Source organism: Lutjanus erythropterus, chromosome 8 (genome assembly GCF_056507025.1).
Source record: "Lutjanus erythropterus isolate fLutEry1 chromosome 8, fLutEry1.hap2, whole genome shotgun sequence".
Taxonomy (NCBI): domain Eukaryota; kingdom Metazoa; phylum Chordata; class Actinopteri; order Lutjaniformes; family Lutjanidae; genus Lutjanus; species Lutjanus erythropterus.
The window spans coordinates 43,062,793-43,088,482 of record NC_139324.1 but is presented as its reverse complement, the minus strand read 5'-3'; the positions used below and the strand labels follow the sequence as shown (position 1 = coordinate 43,088,482).

Sequence of the window (25,690 nt, the reverse complement as noted above, 5' to 3'; positions counted from 1 at the left end):
TCTCCTTCAGCTCGGTCCATCGGGCTGCTGCGTCCTCTGAAGGACGTGACGGTGACAGCCGGAGAGACGGCGACCTTCGAGTGCGAGCTGTCGTACGAGGGCATCGTCGTGGAGTGGTTCCTGGGAGGACAGAAGATGGAGGCCAGTGACCGGGTGAGTCTGATCACATGACCGGCGTCTCAGTTTCATCTCCTTATCGAGTCATAAATGACCAAATAAAACGTTTTCAGGATCAGTTTGTTTAAATGAAATAACTTGAGTTCATTCGTGTTCATCCATCGGACTAATGATTCACTTAAAAAATCTGATTTTAGGAAAAAACGGTGGTGATTATGTGACCAGATTTCCACTCTACAAGTTAAAAAAGTGACCATATATTCATATTTTATTTTAAAGTCATTCATATTTTGGTCATTATACAGTTTTAAAATAACAATTTTACAAAAAAAATCAGAGACAGAAAATCTGCTTGATCTCACATTCAGTTAATTTAAAAAAATCTTCCTTTTCCAGTTCACGCACTGTAAAAATCTCAATCTGCAACCTTTCATTTGGTCAGATGCTAAAATTTTAACTAAAAACTAAAATAATCGTGTCACTTAATAGACTTTTATTGATTCACATCAAGGCAGCAGAACTTTAAAAAAACAAGAACTGAAATTTTTAACAAAAAAAGCAGCTCTTCAAAATTCAGCATGTAGTTTTTTACAGTGTTGAGGCTGCAGTTAAAAATACTGTGAGTTATCAGAGAGCAGCTGCTGTTATCTTTAAGTCCCCGCCCCCCCGCCTGCCTGTCACCAACACCTTACATGAACAACCGTCAGCATTAACATGGTGTTCTGCACCAACGTCCCGGCAATAAAAAACATTTCTGAGTCTGAGATCGGTGATTTTTTTTATTGGTGGTTTTAAATTATTATTTTATGATAGAAAAATGAACCAGTGATTATAATACATTAATCAAAAAGAAAAAAAAGAAATATAAATTGTAAGTAGGTAAAAAATAAAATATGTTCTATAAAATAGAAATAACAAACACAACAATTAATCATAATAAAGATCAAGATAAAGATTCAAACTTGACTTAATAAATGTAAAGAAATGATGAAACGTGTGTTTGTTTCCGTCCCCGCAGGTTAAGACTCGGGTGGCGGGTCGTATTCACGCTCTGACCGTCAGAGATGTGAAGCTGTCGGAGGCCGGCGAGGTCAAACTGACCTCCAAAGAGTTCCAGACTCACGCTCAACTCATCGTGAGAGGTGAGACACCCGAATGCACCACGAACACTGAACGCCTCACAGTGAGATCAGTGTGTTTAACGTGTGTGTGTGTGTGTGTGTGTGTGTGTGCATTTAGAGCCACCAGTGGAGTTCACGAAGCCACTGGAGGACCAGACGGTGGAGGAGGAGGCAACTGCCACGCTGGAGTGCGAAGTTTCCCGTGAGAACGCTGAGGTGCGCTGGTTCCGAGAGGGACAGGAGCTCCGGAAGACCAAGAAGTACGACATGATCATTGACGGACGTAAGAGGAAGCTCGTCATCCATGACTGCTCACCGGACGACGCCAAGATGTACATATGTGACGCCAAAGAGTTCAAGACATCCTGTTACCTGGAGGTCACGCGTAAGGACGAAAACGTTAACCAGACGTTTCTTTGATTTTACAGAAAATATCAGCTCCACTCAGCTGAACAGTAAAATAATTCTGGATCATAATTCAAAGTTTTGATAAATAAAAATGTCTCTTTAAATTTAAAACAGGTAGTATTGTGAAAAGTAAGAAAATAAAAGTTCAGTCAGGTTAGACACAGATTACACGTGTCAGCACATTTTGACCTCAGTTTAATTTAATTTAATTTAAAATTTAAATTTAGATTAATTTAATTATAATTCATTTCAAGGGTTGTGTATGGAGGCCCATTTATGCCAAGAATAAAATAATATCAATTAATATCAATATAATAAATCAATGAAACACTATCTAATTATAAAATATCTAACAGTTTATATCATAATAGTTTAGATTTCCTAAAATTATATTATTAAGACTAATAATTAATTATGAATATAATGTTATACAATATATCACAGTGCTTTAATTGTTGCGTTTAATCATTGTCAAAATTATATTTTAATTTTAAAATCTTTTAAATTCTGCTCAGTTTGATTTGAATGTACGGAGGATCATTTGTGCCAAGAATATAAATGTGAAAAGAAATTATCACTGAAAAAAACTCATTATTGTCATTATCATTATTATTATTAGTAGTATTATTGTTACTACCACATTATGATGGCGTGTTGTAACCGTGTCATGTGTCCATCCTCAGCTCCTCATGTGGAGTTCACAAAGCCTCTGCAGGACGTCGAGGTCAAAGAGAAAGAATCTGCCAAGTTTGAATGTGAAGTGTCCCGCGAGTCCGCCAAGGTGAGACCACCTGACCTGAGCGTCCAATCACAGATGGACGAATAAAGATCAGTCAAAGTTCTGCTCTCGTGACCCTGTTGTTGTTGCCGCGCAGGTTCGTTGGTTCAAGGACGGCGGCGAGATCAGGAAAGGAAAGAAATACGAGATCATTGCTAAGGGTGTCCAGAGGATCCTCATCGTCCACAAGTCGGTGTTTGATGATGAGGCCGAGTACGAGTGTGACGCCAGGACCTCCAAGACCTCCGGCATGCTCACTGTCATCGGTCAGAAACAGTGTTCATTATTTTATTCATTAATTCTGTTAAATGTTTCATTTCCAAAAAGATCATCATAATTTATTAATGACAAAAATCCTGACAGTCGAAGCTCAGGGCAGATTTCACCCTCTCACCTGCTGTCATGTGATTGGTCACAGAGGAGGCAGCCAGGTTCACCAAGAACCTGTCCAACGTAGAGGGAACAGAGACCGACAGCGTGAAGATGATCTGCGAGGTGTCGAAGGCCAGTGCTGATGTCACGTGGTACCGCGGTGACGAAGAGCTGCCGGAAGGTGGCCGCTACGAGCAGATCGTGGATGGACGCAGGAGGATCCTGATCATTCAGGACCTGAGGATGGAGGACGCCGGAGAGTACAACTGCAGACTGAGTCCCTCTGTCAAGACGTCGGCCACACTCAAACTCAACGGTGAGAAAAAAACAGATAGTCAGTGAGAAACAACATTTCACATCTTTACTTCATTTATGTGATGATGTATTTCCTGATTTCAACTTCTTCTTCTCTCCAGAGCTGGCAGCCGAGTTCATCGCTCGTCCTCAGAACCAGGAGGTGGTTGAGGGCGAGAAAGCAGAGTTCACCTGCTCCGTCTCCAAGGAAACCTACGAGGTGAAATGGTTCAGAGGGGACAAGGAGGTGGAAGCTGGGGACAAATATGCCATTGTTAGCGAGGGAAAGAGAAGGGCTCTTATTGTGAAAAACTGCGAGCTGAAGGACGAGGGAGGCTATGTTGCTCACATCGGCAGCGTCAGAGCCTCAGCCGATCTGCTTGTGATCGGTAAGGTTGTCATTCCTTGTTCCGTGTATTGAGTTTGAGTTGTTTCAGGTTTGGTTTTAATGACTTTGCCTTTTATTTTTCAGAGAAACTGAGGATTATCACGCCGATCAAAGACACGGAGGTGAAGGAAGGAAGTGAGATCGTCTTCAACTGCGAGACGAACACGGAGGGAGCGAAGGCCAAGTGGCTGAAGAACGAGGAGACCATATTCGAGAGCAGCAAGTACATGATGGGTCAGAGGGACAACGTCTTCTCTCTGAGGATCAGAGATGCCCAGAAGGCTGATGAGGCCAGCTACACCATCAGCCTGACCAATCAGAGAGCAGAGCATGCCAAGTGCACTGCCAGCGCCAAAGTCGCAGGTAAGGGGCAGCATTTTTATCTTTTAAAACTTTTATTTATGAACATTTTTCACCAGTAAACAAAAAAACTGATAAAAGATCAGAAAATGAATCATAAATAAATAAAAATGATAAATAAATAGAAAGTGAGTCATCAGATGATCTGAAAATCAAGGAAATTTGTCTAATTTAAAACATAATATCGTATGAAAATTATATTTATAAGAAATGACAAAGAGGCCTGTAGTCGGGCAGTTTTTCTTTTTCTTTAGCAGGTTAGTTTCGTCTTTACTCAGTCCATCAGGAATATTTCCAAGATAAAGGGATGTAAATGTCATACAGATTCTAAAACCCAGGATTTTAGACCACCTCCTTCCAGAAATTCATTTTTTATTTAAACTATATAACAAGATTCATTTTCATTCAACGTTTTCTATGTTGAGAATATAAAATACTCAAATTTCACTCATTTGTTTAAAAAATGAAATCAATTTTAGCCTCGGTCTTTTCACCATGTGGCACAAAAATGAGAAAGTCATTGATCAAAATACTCCACCTCAGTCTCTTTACCTCAGAAGTGACCTTTGAAGTAATATTTTGTGGCCTCATCATTTAGTTTACAACATCAGATTGGTCTCATCTACATATAGAACAAGTTTCAGCTGATGAAAGGTATTTTGAACAACAATAAAAAAAGATTCACACACACATTTATCTGACACGTTTTGACCCAAATTATCCACATAAGAGAGACAGAGCCCTGTGGTGTGCCGTGATAGACAGATACAATATGAGTACTGTATAGTATGATGTACTGCTTCTTCTGAGAGTGCAGGAGTTTTGAAACGTCATTATCCCTCCGTGTGAACAGTGGCTCATAGAAAACAGACCTGAGTTATTAATTGTATTCTGATTCTGTCTCCACAGAGGAGAAGCTGAAATTCCTGGACCCCATTGAGGACATCGAGACTCAGGAGAAGAAGACCATCAGCTTCGTGTGTAAGGTGAATCGTCCCGAGGTGACGGTGAGGTGGATGAAAGCCGGTCAGGAGGTCACACTTAGTAAGCGCATCGTCTACAGAGCCGACGGCCTCAAACACACATTGACCATCAAGGACTGCGTGATGGAAGACGAGGGCGAGTATACTGCCGTGGTCGGAGACGACAAGTGCGCGGCTGAGCTGATCATCAGCGAGGCACCGACGGACTTCACAGCGCAGCTCAAAGACCAGACCATCACTGAGTTTGAGGACGCGGAGTTCACCTGCAAGTTGAGCAAAGAGAAGGCAGCAGTGAAGTGGTACAGGAATGGACGCGAGATCAGAGAAGGACCGAGGTATCAATTTCTCAAAAACTTTACTACCACACCCAGGTCACAGCCTCTGTCTTATTTTAAGGGAATTTAGGGGATTTGAAGTTGTGGTTTTGTAGTTTCATTTATTGAAGAATCAACAAAACACACCAGTCCAAAGGTACACACAATGAAGTGAGAACACAGATCTCCAACAATGTCTGAAGAAGTCTGACAGTACACAGACCGTTAAGTACACAGCTAATGTTTAACAGTGGAAACACATTCGGCATATCTTTGGAAAGCTCAGATTCTTGTGATTCAATCGATGTAAATCAATCACACCGGGAGGCACAATCAATGCCACAGACCATTACAAAACTGAGACAGTTTACCTATGAAGACTTTTATTACACCATTGGATGAAACGGTCCTGGCAAAGGTTCAGTCAATCTAGTAACTCACTTCCATCGATAAATACCCGCAAACTGCTCTTAGATCATTTCAGATGTTCTAATCTGTCACTGTTCAGCATCTTAGTTCAAGTTAGCGTTTAGTTATCAGCAATGTCTTGGTCTCAACATGGCCGCTGCAGTCTGACCTCCAAAATGACGATATGCAGTTTTGACTTGTAATATGAAGCTAGAACAGATATGTACATTTTGATGGTTTTGCTGTGTGTGTGTGTGTGTGTGTGTGTGTGTGTGTGTGCGTGTGTGTCTTTGGTTCTGACACCTTTTTATGCACAAATTTTAGTTTCAACAGGGGAAAAAGCACCTCAGTGTGTCTATCCTTCAGTTACTCTGGAGTAGAGGGTATCTGGGATTGCCAGATGACCTTTTTCAGGAAAACACCTTAACATACCTAATTTTCTGTGGTCATTGGCTAAATGTTGTGGTCTCATTGTGTTTTCCAGTTAATGAGTCTATAAAACTCTATCTATGGTATTTAACAGTGATTCTGACTGTGAGTGTTATCTTTCACATTCTTTCAAGAGACCAAATCCAAATCCATGCATATACTCCAGATGGTTCAAGAACAGCTTTCAGTTTACTTTGCGTATGTCCGGGAGAGGAGATTTAGGATCATTATACAGGACAGGGAATGATCCAGTATAAAGTCCATCACTAACTGAAAAACAACTAAACAAACAAAACTAAAAAGAGAGTAAACTAGGTTGGTCACATCACAGATGAGGTTACCTGAAGGAATCACGTCAGAATTAACACACATACATATTATGACCTGCAGAGGGACAATATAACAAGTTTAACTGTATGTGTGTCCTGCAGATATCACATGGAAAAAGAAGGCAAGACATGCAGACTGATCATCAAGACGTGCAGACCTGATGATGAATGTGAATACGCCTGTGGAGTGGATGAGAGGAGGACCAGAGCACGCCTCTTTGTTGAAGGTAAACTATTCGACTTTCTTCACAAACATCTGAGGTGAACATTTCTGTTTCTGAATCCTCACATGTGGTGTATTTCTTCTGTCCTGCAGAGACCCCAGTCGAGATCGTCAGACCTCCTCAGGACATGTTCGAACCTCCGGGTTCAGACATCGTGTTCGAGGTGGAGCTCAACAAGGACAGGGTGGAGGTGAAGTGGATGAGGAACAATATGATTATCGTCCAGGGAGACAAATACCAGATGATCAGCGAGGGTAAAATTCACAGACTGCAAGTGTGTGAGATCAGACCCAGGGACCAGGGAGAGTACAGGATCGTGGCCAAAGACAAGGATGCCAGAGCCAAGCTGGAGCTGGCAGGTGAGTCAATGAACACTGAGACACCCATACTGACTCAGACTGATCAAGGGATCAGGGTTACTCCATGGAAAACAAACATTTAATAACTTCTTGTACCTCCTCTGCAGCTGTTCCAAAGATCAAAACCACTGACCAGAACTTGGTGACGGATGCCGGTAAGCCCTTCGTCATGACTGTGCCCTACGATGCCTACCCTCGTGCAGACGCTGAGTGGTTCTTTGAGGGCACCACTCTGCCTGTGCAGAACATTGATACATCCATCGACAAGACTGAGTACCGCCTGAAGAGCCCCAGCAAGGAGGACCAGGGACGGTACCGTGTGGTGATCAAGAACAAGCACGGCGAAGGACAGGCATTCATCAACCTGGATGTGATTGGTGAGTCTGGGTGTGAAATCAGTGACCTGTGATTGGGTAACTGCTAGATGCGGATGTCAGAACATCATGTTGTTTTTTTCCAGATGTCCCCGGACCCGTCAAGAACCTGAGAGTGGTCGACACTGCTGATGGTGAGGTCAGTTTGGCCTGGGAGGAACCAGAAAGCGATGGTGGAAGCAAGATCATCGCCTACGTGGTGGAGAGACGCGATATTAAGCGTAAGACCTGGACGCTGGCAACAGACCGCGCTGATACTCCAGAGTACTGTGTCAGTGGCCTCCAGAAGGACTCCATGTACCTGTTCAGAGTTTGTGCCCGCAACCGCGTTGGCAGCGGACCTGTCGTCGCCACCGAGGACGCCGTCCAGGCCAAGAACAAATTCGGTAAGAAACGACCCCACTGACATTCAATAACCTGCCGCACACTTTTATCCAGTGAAATCCTTCATGTATTTATTTTCTACCATCAGATGTCCCTGATGCTCCTGAGAACGTGGCTGTCGCAAATGTGAACAAGTTCGGTGCCACCGTCACCTGGGAGCCTCCTAAGTTTGACGGTGGCTCAGAGATCACTGCCTACGTGATCGAACTCCGTGACAGGACGTCCGTGAAGTGGGAGGCAGCCCTTGTCTGTGGTGCCAACGACCGCTCAGCCGCGCTTAACGACGTGGTGGAGAATAAGGAGTACATTTTCAGAGTCCGCGCCGAGAACAAGGCTGGCATCGGCAGACCCAGCGCCGCCACCAACCCTGTCAAGATCATGGATCCCATCGGTGAGGGAAAACCAGTGGTTCGAATATTAATTTGATCTCATAAAAAAACCTGAGGTTTTCATTTTGTTATCAGTTATTTATTTATTTGTATTATTTCATCAGAGGTAGATCAAATAAACTTACAGCAGCAGAAAAGGTATTAAAGAATGTCTACCCCACTGTGACCATTCAAGGTCAAGCCCCCCACCCCTGTGGCGACCTGTGTCCTCCCCTCCCCTCCCACCATAGTTCTATCTTAAATAATACACAAATTCACAAATTACCAGCCTTCAAATGAAATGCACTTCCATACAACATAATAGTATACAGGTAACATGTTCAGATCAACAGCTGTTTGACATCTGCAGCTACAGAGGTCCATGTCTGAATAGTCCATTCGGTGGCTCCATGAATTCTGGCTATAGATTGTTCAAAAAGTATAATATTCAAAAAAGATGTCAGCCATTGTACATGAGTGAGAGGTATGGGGGGGTTACATCTAAGCGCTAACATCTTTTTTGCTGCTGTGAGGCCTGAAAACAAAAAAAATAATATTTGGAGGGAGAAAGAGCCAGTGATGATGTATCATTCAAAATCAACAGCCTGGGAGAACAAGGTATACACACATCCAGTAAATCTGTTAAGGTAGATGATACCTCTTTCCAAAAAGTAGCAATTGCAGGACACATTAATGATAAGTTGGAGAGGATGCAAGTTTCATGAGGTATCGTTTTCTAGGAGTGAGGTATAGCCTATGTATAAAATTAAAATTAATAAGTTTATGGTTAGGATTTTGGGATGTACAATCCAAGTTGTCCAAGACAGCAAACCAGTCCACATTACCAATGTCTCTCTCCCATACCTGTTGAATAGCAAGTGGGCCACAAGAAGAGTTCAATAACAGTATAAAGCTTAAAAACTAAACCACTTGATTTGACACCAACGTCTAAAAGGATATGAAGCTCATGAGTTTGTAAAGGATGGTCCCAGGGTTCCCCACAGGCACGCATCGAAGATCTGAGTTGCAGGTACAAGAAAAATGAAGAACCAGGTAAAACAAATGATAATTGCAAATCGTTGAATGCTCTGAGGAGGGGATGCCTCCAGTAAGGAGGGCAAAATTATGAAAGATAGGACTGTGAGTATGCCACTTTAGATGAGAGTGAGTTGCTTTTACTACCTTTTGCCAGCTTGATATTCCCTTTTCCAAGAGGGTGGTGTTAAAACGCCAGCAGGATACTTTAGTAGGTCTGTTTATTAAGGTAAGATTGACCAATATGGCAGCATGGTCAGACAACGGGCAGGGCACTATTAATGCATCATGTATTTCTGAAATGGCTGGGGAAACAAAAATGTAGTCTATATGTGAGTAGGTTCTATGTCTATTTGAGAAGAAACTATATTGTTTGGCTATAAGATTAACCACTCTGAATGCATCTAACAGATTAATGTCTGAAATAACCTGAGACAGAAAAGATGATGCAGAGATTTGGGAATGGGAGTGCTGTTCCCGTGGATTTGAGCGATCTAAATTGGGATCCAAAATGGCAGTCATATCCCCTCCCATAATCAATGCATAATCCTGAAGCTCTGAGAGTATCATGGATAGGTAGTGGAAGAATTCTTGGTCACATTGGTTAGACAACAGACAAAACAGACAAAAAAGCTATTTTACGTCCTTCAATAATAGTTTTTATCAATGAAATTTGCCCGTCTCTACTGCCAAATTTCTCCAAGATATTTATCGATAGGGAGCGTTTTAAAAACATAAGGGAACCACAAGCTTTGGAAACATAAGAAGCAGATGCTGCTACATAGTAAAATCTGTTAGCAAATCGATGTACATCTGCAACTATAAGATGTGACTCTTGGATAAAGGCGATATCAATATTCTTCCTGTGAAGGAAATCTAAACAAGCTGAATGTTTAACAGGACCATTTAACCCTCTCATATTCCAACTGGCTAACTGTAGCAGTGTCATCCTGATGATGACTTAGGATGTGAAGAGAAAGAATCAATCACTGAGGATAACCTGTTTGTATGGAAGCATCTCCACTCTACAAGTATGAGAAATAAATGAAGAAGCAAAGTAACCAGAATGACCTTATAATGGAAAAAAATATATAACAACTATAACCCACCCAGCACTGGTTGCTACAAAACCCTGTAAAGCCACCCACTAAGAGGCCTGAGATGTTTTCTGATCTCATTGGTCGTTTTGTGTTGCTGTTGCAGAGAGGCCGAGCCCACCCCTGAACCTGAACTACAGCGATCAAATCAAGACGGCAGTCACGCTGACCTGGGAGACTCCCATCAGCAATGGCGGCAGCATGATCACCGGCTACATCATCGAGAAATGTGACGAGGGCACCGATAAGTGGCTCCGCTGTAACGCCAGACTGTGTCCTGACCTCTCATACCGGGTACAGATTGCACTGCTGAGTTTAAATGCTCCTCTGACTTAAATTTAATTGTCTTCTTTTTCTATTTTTACTTTTATTTACTTGTTTGAGCAACATTTTAAAACTACATTTTTTGTCATATTTGGTTCCGTGATGGATTTTATCTTCAACAGTAATTGAGTATTTGCTGGTTCATCAGAGCTGACTACTTCTTTTTATTGTTTTCTTGTTCCCTTTAGGTCACCGGTCTGAAACCTGGTCAGAAGTATCTCTACAGAGTTTGTGCTGAGAACGCAGCCGGCGTCTCTGATCCAGCAGAGCAAATTGGACCTCTGCTCGCTGACGACCCTCATGGTACAAACAAACTAGAACAAACAACAACAGTTGAATTTTATACTCTGATGTTGTTGAATCAGTAGAACTCTCTTTTATGTTCTATTTAAAATCCCAAAGATACAACCATATGTGCAAAGTAACTTCATTTTGTGTACTTGTTAATGCTTCAGTGAAGACTTGGTTTGATTTTGGTATTAACATTATTGATTGTTAGCTAACATCAACTCTAAATATTGTTTACACAATGAAATTAATTCTTTTTGGGGGGTATTTCATAAGTATTTCATAATTACTGGGATTTAAATGTCATTCACGATGTAGAAATTCAACTAAATCAAAGAACTCTGTCTGAGCTTACATAATTCTTTCTAGGAAATAAGCACAAAGTTATAGACCCATGGGTTACCCTTTTTTGTTCAGAACTATAACAGTCTTTTTGATTCATGACTGAGGAAATGAAGTAATCCAGCAGATGGCAGTATTAGAAAAATAACAGTAAAATATGTTTCTCTTGCGGCAGTTGGTCCAACCTTCGATCTGAGTGGTTTCAGGAAAGGCCTGGAGGTGATTGTCCCTCAGCCTCTCACCATCAGAGTCCCCATCACTGGATACCCGACCCCCGTTGCCAAGTGGACTTTCGGAGACAAGGAGCTGACCACCGCTGATGAGCGTGTCTCCATGGTGACAAAGCCCACATACACAGAACTGACAGTCACACCAAGCGTCCGTCCAGACAAAGGCATCTATACACTGCAGCTAGAGAACGACGTGTCATCCGTCTCTGGAGATATTGAAGTCAACGTCATTGGTAACAGCAATATTTCCAAAATCCAAAATAAACATTAAACTAGCAATCTCACCACCCAATGCATGCCAGGTAATACCCCCAGCCAACAAAAACCCTGAGCAAGATCTGCAGGGTAGGAAAGTTTTTCTTCTCACTAATTTATTTTTGGTACCTTTATTTTCCCAGCATGCCCCAGTGCCCCCAAAGACTTCAAGGTGGCTGAGGTAACCCGACACCATGTCCACATGATGTGGGAGGCTCCAGAACATGATGGAGGAAGTCCGGTCACCCACTACCAGATTGAGAAGAGAGAAGTATCTCGCAAGACCTGGGCCAAGGTACACCTGAGGGTTTACCTGTAGTTCTGTCAGAGAATCAATATTAATGAACTATAACAGCTTCATTTTCAATGTGTCTATGAAACCAAGCTACAGATACAACATATTTTTGGCTGTTTGGGGCAAAAACATGCGCAAAACTCCCCAGTGCCCAAGTGACGCATGGCAGAGGTTCTGCATTTTGTACCATATAGCCTTATATTTATTCCAGTTTATTGTTAAATTTCCTTTTCATGTGAACCCCGCCCCCAAAACCAAAACATCCTGATCAAACAAAAGGAAAAAAAAAAAAAAAAAAAAGATTTTTAGGGTGAAATTTGTAGTGAATTTGACAAGGCCAAGTAACAATCAAATTCCAGGAAAAATTCAGTTTGATGCCACAAAAACTAAAAGTTTGTCACACAAAGTGCAAAATAATGTGGTGTTAAAGGCAACGCTGATGAAAAAAACATGCCCGAGACAAATAAGTTTACTGTAGCTTAATGCCTCACAATTGCAATGACCTTTTTTCAGGTGGCTACTGGCATCCTGGACCTGGAGCACACAGTAACAGATGTGATTGAAGGAAAGGAGTATTTGTTCAGTGTCACTGCCTGTAACAAGTGTGGACCCGGAGAGCCGGCATATATCGATGAGCCTGTCAACGTCTCCTCTCCTGCCAGTGAGTATTTGTCCTGTTTATCTCGGATGAACCTGGTTAACTCAGATCAGAACTATAAACAAGGACGTTTCCTTTGTGATGGAGATCTGAAGTTTTTATAATATCATATATTTATAAATATCCAGAATCTCATCAGCATTATGTTTATTTTTCCAGCTGTACCTGATCCTCCTGAGAACCTGAAGTGGCGTGATAAGAGCGCCAAGACCATCTTCCTGTCCTGGGAGCCTCCGAAGTACGACGGTGGTGCCCCGATCAAAGGCTACGTGGTGGACAAGTGTCAGCGCGGTACTGATAAGTGGGAACCCTGTGGTGACCCCATACCTGAACTGAAGTAAGACTCAACACAGTGTTCTTTGGCCCATTTGTGATGTTGTGTCCTGCTATATATTTTGGGACAGATGTGTATAAATTACATTTCATGTTCACAGGTACCAGGTGACCGGCCTGACTGAGGGTCAGTGGTACGCCTACAGAGTCAGAGCTTTCAACAGACTGGGAGCCAGCAGACCATGCCGGGCCACTGATGAGATCCAGGCCGTCGATGCCAGAGGTAGGCCAGGGGGCGCTCTTTCTATGTCTCTGGACTAGAGTTAGAGTTACTGCAATCAGGAGCAGGAGTTATTTGAATCTGGAGTACGAGTAATTGGAATCAGGCATAAGAGCAGTGGTGGAAAGAGTACTTAAAATCTGTACTCAAGTACAAGTACTGTTACACTGCTAAAATATTACTCAATTACAAGTAAAAGTACTGGTGTTAGAAATATACTTCAGTAAAACTACGAGGTATTTTTTTCTCAAAAACTACTCAGCGTTTTCCTGAACCAACAGTTGAAAAAACTAACAACTGATTAATCATTCATAATTTATAAGATACATAACACATTTTATCTTCCTAATTTTTTTTTTCACTTTAAGTCAAAGTTTAAGTTTCCTTATTCAACAAATGCAGTGCAGTTACTTCCATGACTATTGATTTAACATCAATGAATACATTTCTAATTGGGTAAATTCTTAATGGCAATCAATCAATTAATGATTAATCATTAACACCCTTAATGTTTGCTCCTGCACAATTTTGTTTTGTTTTTCAGTTGTCTGTCTTTGTTTTCATTGGCTCATTTTTAACCAGATCATCTGATTGGCTACAAAAATACAGTTGAAAGGTTTGGACATTAATTCTAATTGTACTCAGTACTCAACTATGATTTTGAAAGTAACTAAGTAGATTATATGATGAAATGCATACTTACAGTAAGTACAAGTAAAAGTACAGACTTGAAAATCTACTCATAAAAGTAAAAGTACCCCAAAAAACTACTTAATTACAGTAATTTGAGTATTTGTAATTAGTTACTTGCACCAAGAGAAATGAGAATGGTATGTATCTTCCTGCACAGGATGGTGATTTTGAGCAAGTAGTTTCCTCCTGTTTCATTCCCACACACTTGTTTTTAAAACGTTCCCACAGAGCCTCCAGAGATCCAGCTGGATGTGAAGCTGCTGGCTGGACTGACTGCCAGGGCTGGTACCAAAATCGAGCTTCCTGCCGATGTCAAAGGAAAGCCCGATCCCAGGGTGAAGTGGACAAAGGCTGACCTGGTCCTGCGGGCAGATGACCGCATTGCCATTGACACTCAGCCAGGACATTCCAAGCTGTCCATTTCCAGCACCACCAGAGGAGACACTGCCACCTACATCATCGAGGCAGTCAATACCTGTGGACGCGCCACCGCCACAATTGATGTCAACATTCTTGGTACCCACTACATGTTGGATATCAAATAAAACAAATCTAAAGACTGAACGAACCATTATAAAGGCTTCGTCAGTCTTATCAATATCAAATTTAGATTGTAAAGCTGCCACTGTTGAAGCGTCTGCTTGAAACTGCCATATTGCCTCATTTTCACGTTTTATTTCTTCCTCTTTAGACAAACCTGGTCCTCCAGCTGCCTTCGACATCTCCGAGATCACCAATGAGTCATGCTGCCTTGCGTGGAACCCTCCCAGGGACGATGGGGGCTCAGTCATCACCAACTACATTGTGGAGAGTCGGCAGACAGACAAAGAGGAGTGGGTGAAGCTGTCAGCCACTGTGAAACACACCACTTTCAAGGCCTGCAAGCTGATGGCTATGAAGGAGTACATCTTCAGGGTCAGCGCTGAGAACCAGTATGGCATCGGCGAACCTGCAGAGCATGTGCCAATTGTTGCCAAATATTCTTTCGGTATGTTATTTGTACTCTACTGTATAACTATTCCATCAAAATGGTCCCTTTTAATGGCTTGATGTAAGATGGTAAAACAAATATCCAAAGATGAATGACATCATTTTCCTTCTGTTTTAGATCCTCCTGGCCCTCCAACCAGAGTCACTCCTTCTGATATCGCCAAGGATGCTGTTACTTTGACCTGGTTTGAGCCAGATGAGGATGGCGGCAGTCCCATCACTGGATACTGGGTTGAGAAGTTCGATCCAGAAAGTGATAAGTGGATCAGATGCAACAAACTGCCCATTAAGGACACGACCTTCAGGTAAATCATCACAGCTGTCAGGAAACTTACAGGAATAATGATGAACTTTCAACATTTATATATTAAGAACAGATGGATAATATATCTTCTAACCCTGCTTTCATATGGCTGCAGGGTGAAGGGACTCCCTACCAAGAAGAAGTACCGCTTCCGTGTTCTGGCTGAGAATCTGGCTGGACCTGGAAAACCAAGCGTAGAGACTGATCCTGTCCTCATCAAAGATCCCATCGGTATATCATGTTGATCAGTGTTATTATTTATCTGCCAAGTTCAGTACAAAACTGATGTAACCATATGTTTTATATTTTTAAAGACTGTTGTATCAAGATCACAATTTAATTACTTTTATATCATAAGTTGGTTACAAGTTGATTAGAATCAAGAGTAATCAGATGATTATAATAAAACCCTGCTCTTCTTCAGATCCTCCATGGGCTCCTGGTAAACCTGTCATCAGGGACATTGCCAAGACCTCAGCCCTGCTGGCATGGACCAGGCCTGAGCATGACGGCGGAGCAAAGATCGAAGGCTACATCATTGAGTTCCAGAAGACCGGAAGTGAGGAATGGATCCGCATTGCAGAGGACATTCCTCAGACTGAGCACCAGCTGCAGGGCCTGAAGGAGAAGCAGGAATACTCATTCCGAGTCAAGGCCGTCAACAAAGCCGGCGAGAGCGAACCCAGTGAGCCCAGCGACCCTGTGGTCTGCAAGGAGAGACTCTGTAAGTCCAACTCAGAGACAGTACAAGGGTGGGAGGGTTTCAGTACCTTTTCCTCATTTACCTTACAATTTCCTGGCATTTACTGTTTCTTTTACTTGTACTTTAAAAACCTTGTTTATGTTTCTCCTTACTGCCTCAAACATTTCTGTTTATTGAAGTTACCTCTTGTAGTGAGTCAAACCTTTCTTCAACACTCATTCTTCATGTTCGTAATACCATCCTCTGTTGTGAAATTACTCAACAAGACAATCTAGATGAAGAAAATAAAGGTGTTTATCCAAAAAGCTCAAGTACTCACCAAAGTCTATCAGATACAAATATTCATTCTCTGTTTACTTACAGTTGTACCTTTTCCTTATTTACCTTAAGATTCCCTGGGAAAGATACACATTCATGTTCATCCTGTTTGTGACACCAACTACTGTTGTGCAATTACAAAATAATGATTTCTAAGGAACAATGCTCAAGAAATGCATTTCTAGGCTAAAATAATCCAGAAATTAGACAAAGACTGCCTTCCTTTAATTTTCCTCTTTCCTGTTTTCTGTTCAACAGATCCTCCATCAGCTCCTCAGTGGCTGGAGGTGGCAAACATCACCAAGATCAGTGCTGACCTGAAGTGGCAGGCTCCCAGCAGTGACGGAGGCTCACCCATCACCAATTATGTGGTGGAGAAGAGGGACGTGAGGCGGAAGGCCTGGCAGACTGTCGACACCACTGTCAAGGAGCTCAAGTACTCGGTTACTCCCCTGAATGAAGGCTCGTTGTATGTGTTCCGTGTGGCTGCAGAGAATGCTGTGGGAATGGGTGAATTCTGCGAGCTGGAGGACGCCGTGCTCGCCAAAGACACTTTCAGTAAGTTCTAAACATTTATCAGCAACTTGGGTTTTTATTGGTCTTCTAAAATATCAACAGTTTTGTTTTTCCAAATTTAAGTCCCAATATAAGCCACGCCTAGTGGAGGTTCAGTGTTATTTATATTTCATTTTAAGACCCTGAGGAGGACTGCAAAGAAAGCTACCAATAAACTGTCTGGTATGGACATTAATACTTGTCATGATCTCTGCAGCAACTCCTGGACCTCCTTATGCCCTGACGGTGGTGGAGGTCGGCAAGAGACACGTGGAGCTGAAATGGGAACCTCCCAAGAGCCACGGAGGAAGACCCATTACTAAGTAAGACAACAAACTTCTGTAAAACTGGTTTAGAATGTGACCGTGTGTACATTATGAATGAGATGATGTGTATATTTATGTTCATGATGCCGAATACAATCACTTCCCAGGTATGTGATTGAGAAGAAAGAGAAGCTGGGAACTCGCTGGCTGAAGTGCTGCAAGACTCCAGACAAACAAACTCAGTTCAAGGTTACAGATGTGGACGAAGGAACTGAAGTGCAGTTCCAGGTCAGAGCTGAGAACGAGGCTGGAGTTGGAGATCCAAGTGAACCCACAGAGATCCTCACCATTGAGGATCCAACCAGTAAGGGACCATAAAATATTTATTGTAAACGCAGATGTATGGATTTGTTCTTGATAAATGAAGATCATTTTTAAAAAACTATACAATACGGTCAGGAAGAAAACATTTCAGATATAAACTGAACTTCCTCTTCTCTCCAGGCGCTCCATCTCCTCCTCTGGAAGTGAAGATCCCCGACGCCAGCAGAGAGCACATCAACGTCACCTGGAAGCCTCCGGCTAAAGACGGCGGCTGCCCAGTCACCGGCTACCACGTAGAGGTGGCCGAAGCCCGTCCTGAGCTGAAGTGGCTGAGGGTTAACAGCAGACCCATCAAGGAGCTCAAGTTCAGGATTGATGATGGAATCAAACCAGAGAAGAAGTATGTCATCAGGGTCCGTGCCATCAATTCTGTTGGCGTTAGTGATCCCTCCGAGATCTCTGACAAGGTCTTCACCAAGGATCCTGACTGTAAGCACTAACAGAATTTACATTCAAAAGAAGTGCAGTCATAGCCACTGATAACTTAACCTAAATAACTATCCTGTCCTCTGGTCCCAAGGTGGTCCAACCATGGATTTGGAGGCGCAAGATGTGGTTGTGATCGAAGGTGAAAAGCTGCACCTGAAAATCCCTTACAGGGCCATCCCAACACCCAAGATGGTTTGGCAGAAGGACACAGTAGAGTGTAAGGCCGATGACCGGCTCTCCATGACGGTGGAGATGAACAGCGCTCACCTGGAGCTGCTCAAGTGCACACGTGCCGACGCTGGCGCCTACACCATCACCCTGGAGAACAACCTGGGAACTGCCACTGGAACTGTCAATGTCAAAGTCATTGGTAGGTGATAACAATGCCTTGTTCATATGTGACTGAGCTCAAATACTGATTATGGTTGTTGTAAACCAGTCCAAATGTAGGATCCACCCAGATTCTACCACCAAACATTGTCACAATTTAGATCAACAGACAAGCAGCAGTCTTCCTCTAATGTACTTTTCCTCTTTGCAGGCCTCCCTGGTCAGTGTAAAGACATCAGCTCCAGTGATGCCACCAAGAACTCCTGTAAGATCAGCTGGGAAGCCCCAGAGGACGATGGTGGCACCCCAATCGTCAGCTATACCCTGGAGCGCCGCGAAGCCTCCAAGAAGACCTACATGCCTGTCATGTCAGGAGAGAATGTCCTGACCTACACCGTCAAAGACCTTTATATCAACTGCGAGTACTATTTCAGAGTGAAGGCCGTCAACAAGGTCGGAGCCGGACAGTATCTGGAGCTACGTAACCCGGTCATCACAGAGGAGATCAAGCGTAAGTAACATCACAGAGGGTTCATCTGTTTTGTCATTATTTGTCAATAACTCAGGTACGTCCTCTCAGGTCTGCTAGACTTTTCTTCTTCTGTAAAACTGGGTAACCATGAGTAAATAATTTGAAATTAACACAAAATTGTTGTCAAATCAACCAATAGAAGATCCACAGAAGTAAAATGACTGTTCCTTCCTACTTCTGTCAATAAAATTAGATCAAACATGGTCCTTCCACTCTTTCCAATACAACTTTCTGTTGTTGATATCAACTCTACAGAGAAACCAGACCCGCCCATCCAGGTGGAAGCTCATGATCCAACGTCCAAATCCATCACAGTCACCTGGAAGGCTCCAGACTATGATGGTGGCTGTCCCATCCAGGGCTACATTGTGGAGAAGATCGAGAAGGATGGCGACCGCTACGAGAGGGTCACCCCAAGCCTGGTCCCTGGTTTCTCTTATGTGGTCACGGGCCTGAAAGAGGACATGGAGTACCAGTTCAGGGTCAGAGCAGAGAATGCAGCTGGTGTCAGTGAGCCATCCCGCAGCACACAGCCCATCAAGGCTGCTGATCCCATTGGTACGAAATTCTACAAACCTTTTATTTACCACAGGGAAGTGTTTTTTTTTAGCTTTAAACCTTAAACAACAGCTGCCTAAAATTCATAACTCTTGTTCCATTTTCAGATAAACCAAAGGTCACCCTCCACGCTCGTGTGCAGTCTGGTCTGTGCATCAAGAAGGGCGAGGAGATCCGTATTGACGCTTACATCTCCGGCTCCCCGTATCCCAAGGTCACCTGGATGAGGAACAGCGAGGACGTCACCAAAGAGCCAACCAAGAAGATTGTCCCTCTGATCAAGAAGAGGAAAACCAAGGCCATGGTTGGTGTCCAGACCAGAGCATCTTGAAAGTTTTACTTGTACCTATTTTTGAATGAAGTAATGACTATTTCTTTTGTTGCCTTCAGGTTCCTGAGCCAGAGGAGGAGTTTGTGACTCCACTGCGTGAGCGTTTGGGTCTGGATCAGACCAAGAAAGGTCAGTCTGTGTTAATGATCCGTGATGCTGTCAGAGCTGACCATGGCAACTTCACCATCCAGGTTGAGAACACTCATGGTGTCGCCACTGCCTCCTGCATCGTCAATGTCCTCGGTAAGACCAAAGTTAATTTATTTTTTGAGTTTCCATCCTGATACCTGAACCTGCAGGTCACATGTCCTCCTTATAGTCCGCAGTATGTTTCAGTAGAGTTTGGGTTTAACACAAAATACAAATCAGTAACTCATTATAACGTCTTTCTAAACTTTGTTCCTCCTGAGATTGAACGTTGACCCGACTCTGTTCTGCCGCAGACAAACCCGGCCCTCCGATCAACTTCACGTTTGATGAGATCAGGAATACCTCTGTCATCTGCAACTGGGAACCTCCAGAGGATGATGGCGGCAGCGAGATCCTGAACTACATCCTGGAGAAGAAGGACAACAAGAATGATGAGATTGGCTGGATCACCATCACCTCCACCCTGAAGGGCTGCAGCTTCCCCGTCACCAAACTCATTGAGGGGAAGGAGTACATTTTCAAAGTCACCGCCGAGAACAAGTTTGGCTGTGGCCCATCATGCGTCTCTGAGCCTCTGGTCGCCAAGAATCAGTTCGGTGAGTAAGGATCAGGAAATAAACTGAAATTTTAAATCTCAGGTCAGATTTATGGCAAAATGATAACAAATACAGGTGACTTCAGACAGTTCTGACTGGCTGAAAAATTCCAAATAATTCAGCAAAATACACAATATATACACAATACTCCAATGTAATGAATCATAACATATAATGCCTTTTTATTACTAGTTCCTTTTTTTTTATTGAATTAAACTTACATAATTATTTGGACATTTGTAAGTTTCTCATGAAAAAAAATCCCCATCAATAAATAATGTACAGAATGATTTGTCATTTTTATAACAATTTTCATCTCAACTAAAAGTTTTTGCATGCAAAAAATAATTTGTAAATTCTGATAGTGGCACCGATCAACCAAAAGGAATTCTCCAAATGTAATATACTTAAAATAATTTGCACATTTTCAACTTAAAAAATAATAATAATAATAACGGTTTCATGTACTAAACCTACAAATAAATGGAAATTTAAATGTTAAATGCTTAAAGCAATTTATACATTTTGTTACATGGACCAGCAATGTGGACTTTTTCAAAACTCAGGACATCATCATGTCATGATCATCATGCATCAGGACTTCTTCATTCTTTTTGACTTTGGCGGTATCTGGTGGTCACATCAACAATGACTCTCACTTTCAACATAAAAACTGTGTTCAGTCACTCACCCTTTCTTCTCCACCCTCAGATCCTCCCGACGCTCCCAACACCCCCAGAGTCCACGAGGTGACAGCAAGCAGCGCCCGCATCTCCTGGCATGAGCCGAAGGACAACGGCAGCCCAATCCTCGGCTACTGGATCGAGAGGAAGGAGGTGAACAGCAAACACTGGACCCGTGTCAACCGCGCCCTCCTCAACTCTCTGGAGGTGAAGGTCACTGGCCTGATGGAGGGACTCACCTACATCTTCAGAGTATGTGCTGAAAACCTGGCAGGCCCCGGGCCCTTCAGCGAGCCAACTGATCGCATCGTCACCATGGATGCCATCCGTAAGTTTTTTAGTCCAATCAGAGGGTGACATGAAGCAGCACCAGAGGTATTCAGAGTTCATATTTTAATGAAATTTTACATTTAATATGTAATTCAGTAGTACAGTTAAAAGTGTTCTGTTGAGTAAATTCAAGTTTATTTAAGTAAACCTAATGTAAATAGAATTTAATCAATGTGGAAATTCTTGCTGACTTAAATTAAAACAATTAAATAAAAAATAAGTCTGATTGCTGTGGGGACCTAGAAAGTACAAAAGAGGAGGGGAAACTTAACTTTCAGCTGCTCTATTTTCTGTAACAAAACATTGCATTCTTTGCACACTTCCTGAAAAGTTAACAGAACATTACAATGTTTGCTAGCTAGCTAAAAAGCTAACAAAATATTACATTGTTTGCTAAGTGACTAAAAAATGACCACATTACAATGGTTTCTAGCAAGATAAAAAGTTAACAGAACATTACATTGTTTGGTAGGTTAATAGAATGTTAATTAACTTTGCTAACTAACTAAAAAGTTAGCAAGAAGTTACATCATTTGATAGCTAGGCAAAAAAGGTAACTGACTGTTATAATGTTAACTAGCTAGTTAAAAATTTAACACATCGCATTGTTTGCTGGCTAGGTAAAATGGTAACAAAATGTTACATTGGTTGCTAGCTAGAGAGTGAATTAGCCGTGTTAGCCTACTCATGATGGCTTAATACTGTTAAATTGGAGTTTAAAGCTTTGGTGCGACAGAATTAAATTTAATATCTAGGGCAAAAACTAAACTAGATTTAAATGTAATCTTTATTAATTTTAATCTAGTTCAAATGTTGCTGTAACATAATTTAGTTAAACCATTAAGTAATTAGTTTTTACAAATGAATCCCTGTTGATGCAACGCAACCAGAGTGTACTAAAATTCATTAAACATGGTCTGTTGAACACAAACTTTTCAGTATGTAAAGATACAGACAAAAAGCTTATTTAGATATTAATAACAATTAATAACTATCTGTCACCCCTTACTTAGTGCCTCCTGGCCCCCCTACCCCGTGGATCGTGGACACCAGTAAGGACTCTGTCATCGTGGCCTGGAAGCCTCCTCTGTACAACGGTGGAGGAGACATCCTGGGATACCACGTTGAAAAGGTACAGAAGCTTGCAATAATTGATGTATGTGCAGGTTTAAGCCTTTTTGAGAATAAGCAAATCAGAGATCTTACAGGTTTTCGACGTAGCCCTGAAACTCTTGTTTTCTGATTTCAGGTTCTGGCTGGAGAGAAGGAGTGGTCACGCAGCACAGAGTTCAGGTGTAAAGAGCTGACGTACACTGTGACCGGTCTGACTGAGGGAGCAGATTATTATATCCGTGTCATTGCCGTCAACGATGCCGGTCCCGGAGCTCCTGGCGTGACGGAACCTGTCACCGTCAAAGAGCCTCAAGGTACGGAAGGATCTATTATCAGGGAACAAGATGCTATTTTGTTAAGGAAAGATCAATGTTTGGATATTTTTATAAATACCTTGAAATCAGGTTGAAAATCAAATTCTACACATCCTGCTGGTGCTTCACAGTAGCTTTGCAGTCAAGAGAATCATTTAGTGCTTTTACTGTGAAGCAGCTTCAGGAAGTCTCAGGTCCACAAGAACAGGTTGTGTCTGTCCTGATTATGGATCTGAGTACTTCGTTTAATACGTGTTGATCTGAGATTGACTTGTCTTGCTGTCCATGTCCTTCAGAAACTCCCTCTGTAGAGTTTGATGTCTCTGTGAAGAACGGCGTTATCATCAAGGCCGGTGAGCCGCTGAAGCTCCCTGCTGTGGTGACTGGACGACCCCAACCTGAAGTCAAATGGGCCAAAGATGAAGCCGAGATCGATAAGGAGCGGATGATCGTGGAGACAGAGGGCAAGAACAGTACTCTGTTCATCAAGAAGGCCATTAGGGCAGACCACGGAAAGTACCAGATCTCTGGAACTAACAGCAGCGGAACCAAGACTGCCGAGACCAGAGTAGATGTCATGGGTCAGTGTTTAATTAATACTTAATTAATGAAAAACCTTCCTGATATCAGCTGAAGGTGAACTTGCTCACGCTATGAACCAGACAAACAACGTTGAAAATGATTAACACATGCACATTTTTGTCCTGGACTTTTCTTTTTCCTTTTTATGTGGAAAAAAATCCAGAAATCACTTTTTTGACCTTATAGTACTGAATTTGTTTCCAAGAATGACTGAGTCAAAGCCAGCTGGACTTGGATGTAGATGTACAACCAAGTCCAGTTGCCCTTGATTCAGTCTTTCTTGGATCACAGTGAACTGAATGACTGAGAATCTTCACAGTCTATTAAATTTATCCAAACCAAGGTACCGCTCACAGGAAAAAAATGTCTAAGGCCTCATATCTGACATGTTTATGGGTCTGTGTTTCTGTAGACGTACCTGGACCGGTGGTTGACCTGAAGACAGTGATGGTGACCAAGAAGAACATCACCCTCACTTGGGCCGACCCTGTGGACAATGGTGGCAGCGACATCATTGGATACGAGGTGCTGAGGAAGGACGCCAAGATGAAACTCTTCCGTCAGCCCATTGAGACAGCATCCTGTAAGTGTGACGTCCAGGGCCTGCTGGCCGGTGAGGAGTACGACTTCAGGGTCATTGCCAGGAACAAGTACGGTGATGGCGCTCCAGCCGACCTGGGACCAATCCTGGCAGAGGATCCCAAAGGTAAATCCACCAAAAATTGATCGATTGTGGACACCAGATAACAATTTTCTGACAACATAGATATACAAGAAGCTGATTTGTTTCAAAACAGTTGTGTTGACAAACTCCTCACAATGTTCCAGGTACTCCATCTGCTCCTGAGAAGCTGCACTACACCAACAGAACCAAGAACACTATCACTCTGGCCTGGCAGCCACCGCGCACCGATGGCGGCAGCCCCATCAGAGGCTACTATGTTGAGAAGATGAGATCCGATGGTACGGAGTTTGAGGTGGCAAACCGCAAGATCTTCACAGAGTGTTGTGGAACTGTCGAGAACCTGTCAGAGAACCAGGAGTACCAGTTCCGTGTCAAAGCCGTGAACGAGGTCGGGGACGGAGATCCCTCCAAGCCCATCACTGCCAAGATCCAGGACGATGAAAGTATGAAACACCCTATTAAAATCTTACTGTTCAAAACAAATACAACTCCCTTCCAATATTTCAAGTTTAGATTAAAAAACAACAGCCAAAGAATAAAAAATGACAAATGTTTGCTTTGTTCACAGTTGCTCCAGTGATCACCATCCTGAAGTTCTTCAAGAGCAACGCCATCATCGTGAAGAAAGGCTTGGCCATTGACATCCCGGCAGAGGTGAAGGGTCTTCCTCTGCCAACATTCCAGTGGATGAAGGACGACGTGGTGATTGACAAGCCTGATGAAGAGAAGATGACGATGGAGACTGAGGAGGTGGGGACTGATTCATGTGTTAAACAATTTGGTCCAGAGAACATCTCAAAATTTAGAGAAGATCAAGTCATAAGTGCATAAATACATTTCAGAAGTGTTGCTATGATAATTTTTTAATACTAATATTGTAGCAAGGCTTAAAATTCTGGTATTGTCACAAAATCAAATAATTTTTCTTCTTGTCTTCAGGTGGACCGGACGACTATAAAGACTAAGATTGCCATCCCAGAAACCATCAGACAGGATAAGGGCAACTACAAGCTGGTGGCTGAAAACTGCCACGGCAAAGCCCAGCATGTCATCCGAGTTGAGATCCTTGGTGAGAACAAAATCTTACACATGTAATTTTCCATGTTTGGGTTCAGTTTTCATTGTTTGTGTGATGAAAATCGTTTCTACATGGTGACCTTTACATTAACCCAACGCTGCATTTTCAGACCGCCCTCTTCCTCCGCGGAATGTTGTGGTCTCAGACATCAAGGCTGAGTCATGCTATCTGACCTGGGACGCCCCCGAGGACAACGGAGGCAGTGAGATCACCAATTATATTGTGGAGCGCAGAGATGCCAGCAAGAAGAAGTCCGATTTTGAGGTTGTGACCATCAACCTCATCGACAGGAGATTCGGGGTAAGTCAAACACCTGATCGTCACACAAGAACTGATGTTTGTCCTGACCCCAGACTTCCAGAACATGGTTGTCTTGCATTCATATTCATAGGCACCTTCATTTAAATAATGTTTCCTGTGATGGCAAGGGAGAGCATAAAATAAACCGAAACAGAATCTAGCGTTTTAAATTTTAAGGAGACCATGTTCATGACGTAGATTTCTACTCATTTTACAAGATGTTTTCTTATATTTAACCCTTTCAAACCATATAAAACAATTTCCCCAATGTTTTCCTTTATGTAAAGATGCATGTAATGTGGCAACAATCATCATTAGTAAGAAAAGACGGCATTCAATTGGTTCCAATCAGTTAAGTACAATTAATTGCTATGCTAAG

At 42.5% G+C, this 25,690-nt stretch overlaps 1 protein-coding gene across 1 annotated transcript in view; it reads left to right on the top strand.

Annotated features, from left to right (window-relative positions):
- Positions 1–25,690, top strand: part of LOC146323388 (titin-like) — a 199,585-nt gene that overhangs the window by 102,500 nt on the left and 71,395 nt on the right. The window contains exons 114-158 of the mRNA XM_084725583.1: positions 11–153; positions 1,136–1,259; positions 1,357–1,623; positions 2,330–2,427; positions 2,522–2,690; positions 2,843–3,112; positions 3,213–3,479; positions 3,563–3,841; positions 4,748–5,156; positions 6,404–6,528; positions 6,618–6,884; positions 6,992–7,261; positions 7,345–7,644; positions 7,731–8,033; positions 10,249–10,436; positions 10,655–10,769; positions 11,272–11,559; positions 11,725–11,876; positions 12,390–12,537; positions 12,694–12,871; positions 12,969–13,090; positions 14,009–14,296; positions 14,472–14,768; positions 14,889–15,075; positions 15,190–15,305; positions 15,499–15,798; positions 16,354–16,653; positions 16,868–16,973; positions 17,084–17,280; positions 17,421–17,729; positions 17,821–18,099; positions 18,271–18,570; positions 18,847–19,149; positions 19,257–19,453; positions 19,540–19,723; positions 19,924–20,226; positions 20,938–21,237; positions 22,253–22,371; positions 22,489–22,666; positions 22,963–23,247; positions 23,661–23,954; positions 24,077–24,376; positions 24,502–24,683; positions 24,873–25,002; positions 25,121–25,311. Coding sequence (XP_084581709.1) covers positions 11–153; positions 1,136–1,259; positions 1,357–1,623; positions 2,330–2,427; positions 2,522–2,690; positions 2,843–3,112; positions 3,213–3,479; positions 3,563–3,841; positions 4,748–5,156; positions 6,404–6,528; positions 6,618–6,884; positions 6,992–7,261; positions 7,345–7,644; positions 7,731–8,033; positions 10,249–10,436; positions 10,655–10,769; positions 11,272–11,559; positions 11,725–11,876; positions 12,390–12,537; positions 12,694–12,871; positions 12,969–13,090; positions 14,009–14,296; positions 14,472–14,768; positions 14,889–15,075; positions 15,190–15,305; positions 15,499–15,798; positions 16,354–16,653; positions 16,868–16,973; positions 17,084–17,280; positions 17,421–17,729; positions 17,821–18,099; positions 18,271–18,570; positions 18,847–19,149; positions 19,257–19,453; positions 19,540–19,723; positions 19,924–20,226; positions 20,938–21,237; positions 22,253–22,371; positions 22,489–22,666; positions 22,963–23,247; positions 23,661–23,954; positions 24,077–24,376; positions 24,502–24,683; positions 24,873–25,002; positions 25,121–25,311 — 10,127 coding nt within the window. The remainder of the gene's footprint in view (positions 1–10; positions 154–1,135; positions 1,260–1,356; positions 1,624–2,329; positions 2,428–2,521; positions 2,691–2,842; positions 3,113–3,212; positions 3,480–3,562; positions 3,842–4,747; positions 5,157–6,403; positions 6,529–6,617; positions 6,885–6,991; positions 7,262–7,344; positions 7,645–7,730; positions 8,034–10,248; positions 10,437–10,654; positions 10,770–11,271; positions 11,560–11,724; positions 11,877–12,389; positions 12,538–12,693; positions 12,872–12,968; positions 13,091–14,008; positions 14,297–14,471; positions 14,769–14,888; positions 15,076–15,189; positions 15,306–15,498; positions 15,799–16,353; positions 16,654–16,867; positions 16,974–17,083; positions 17,281–17,420; positions 17,730–17,820; positions 18,100–18,270; positions 18,571–18,846; positions 19,150–19,256; positions 19,454–19,539; positions 19,724–19,923; positions 20,227–20,937; positions 21,238–22,252; positions 22,372–22,488; positions 22,667–22,962; positions 23,248–23,660; positions 23,955–24,076; positions 24,377–24,501; positions 24,684–24,872; positions 25,003–25,120; positions 25,312–25,690) is intronic.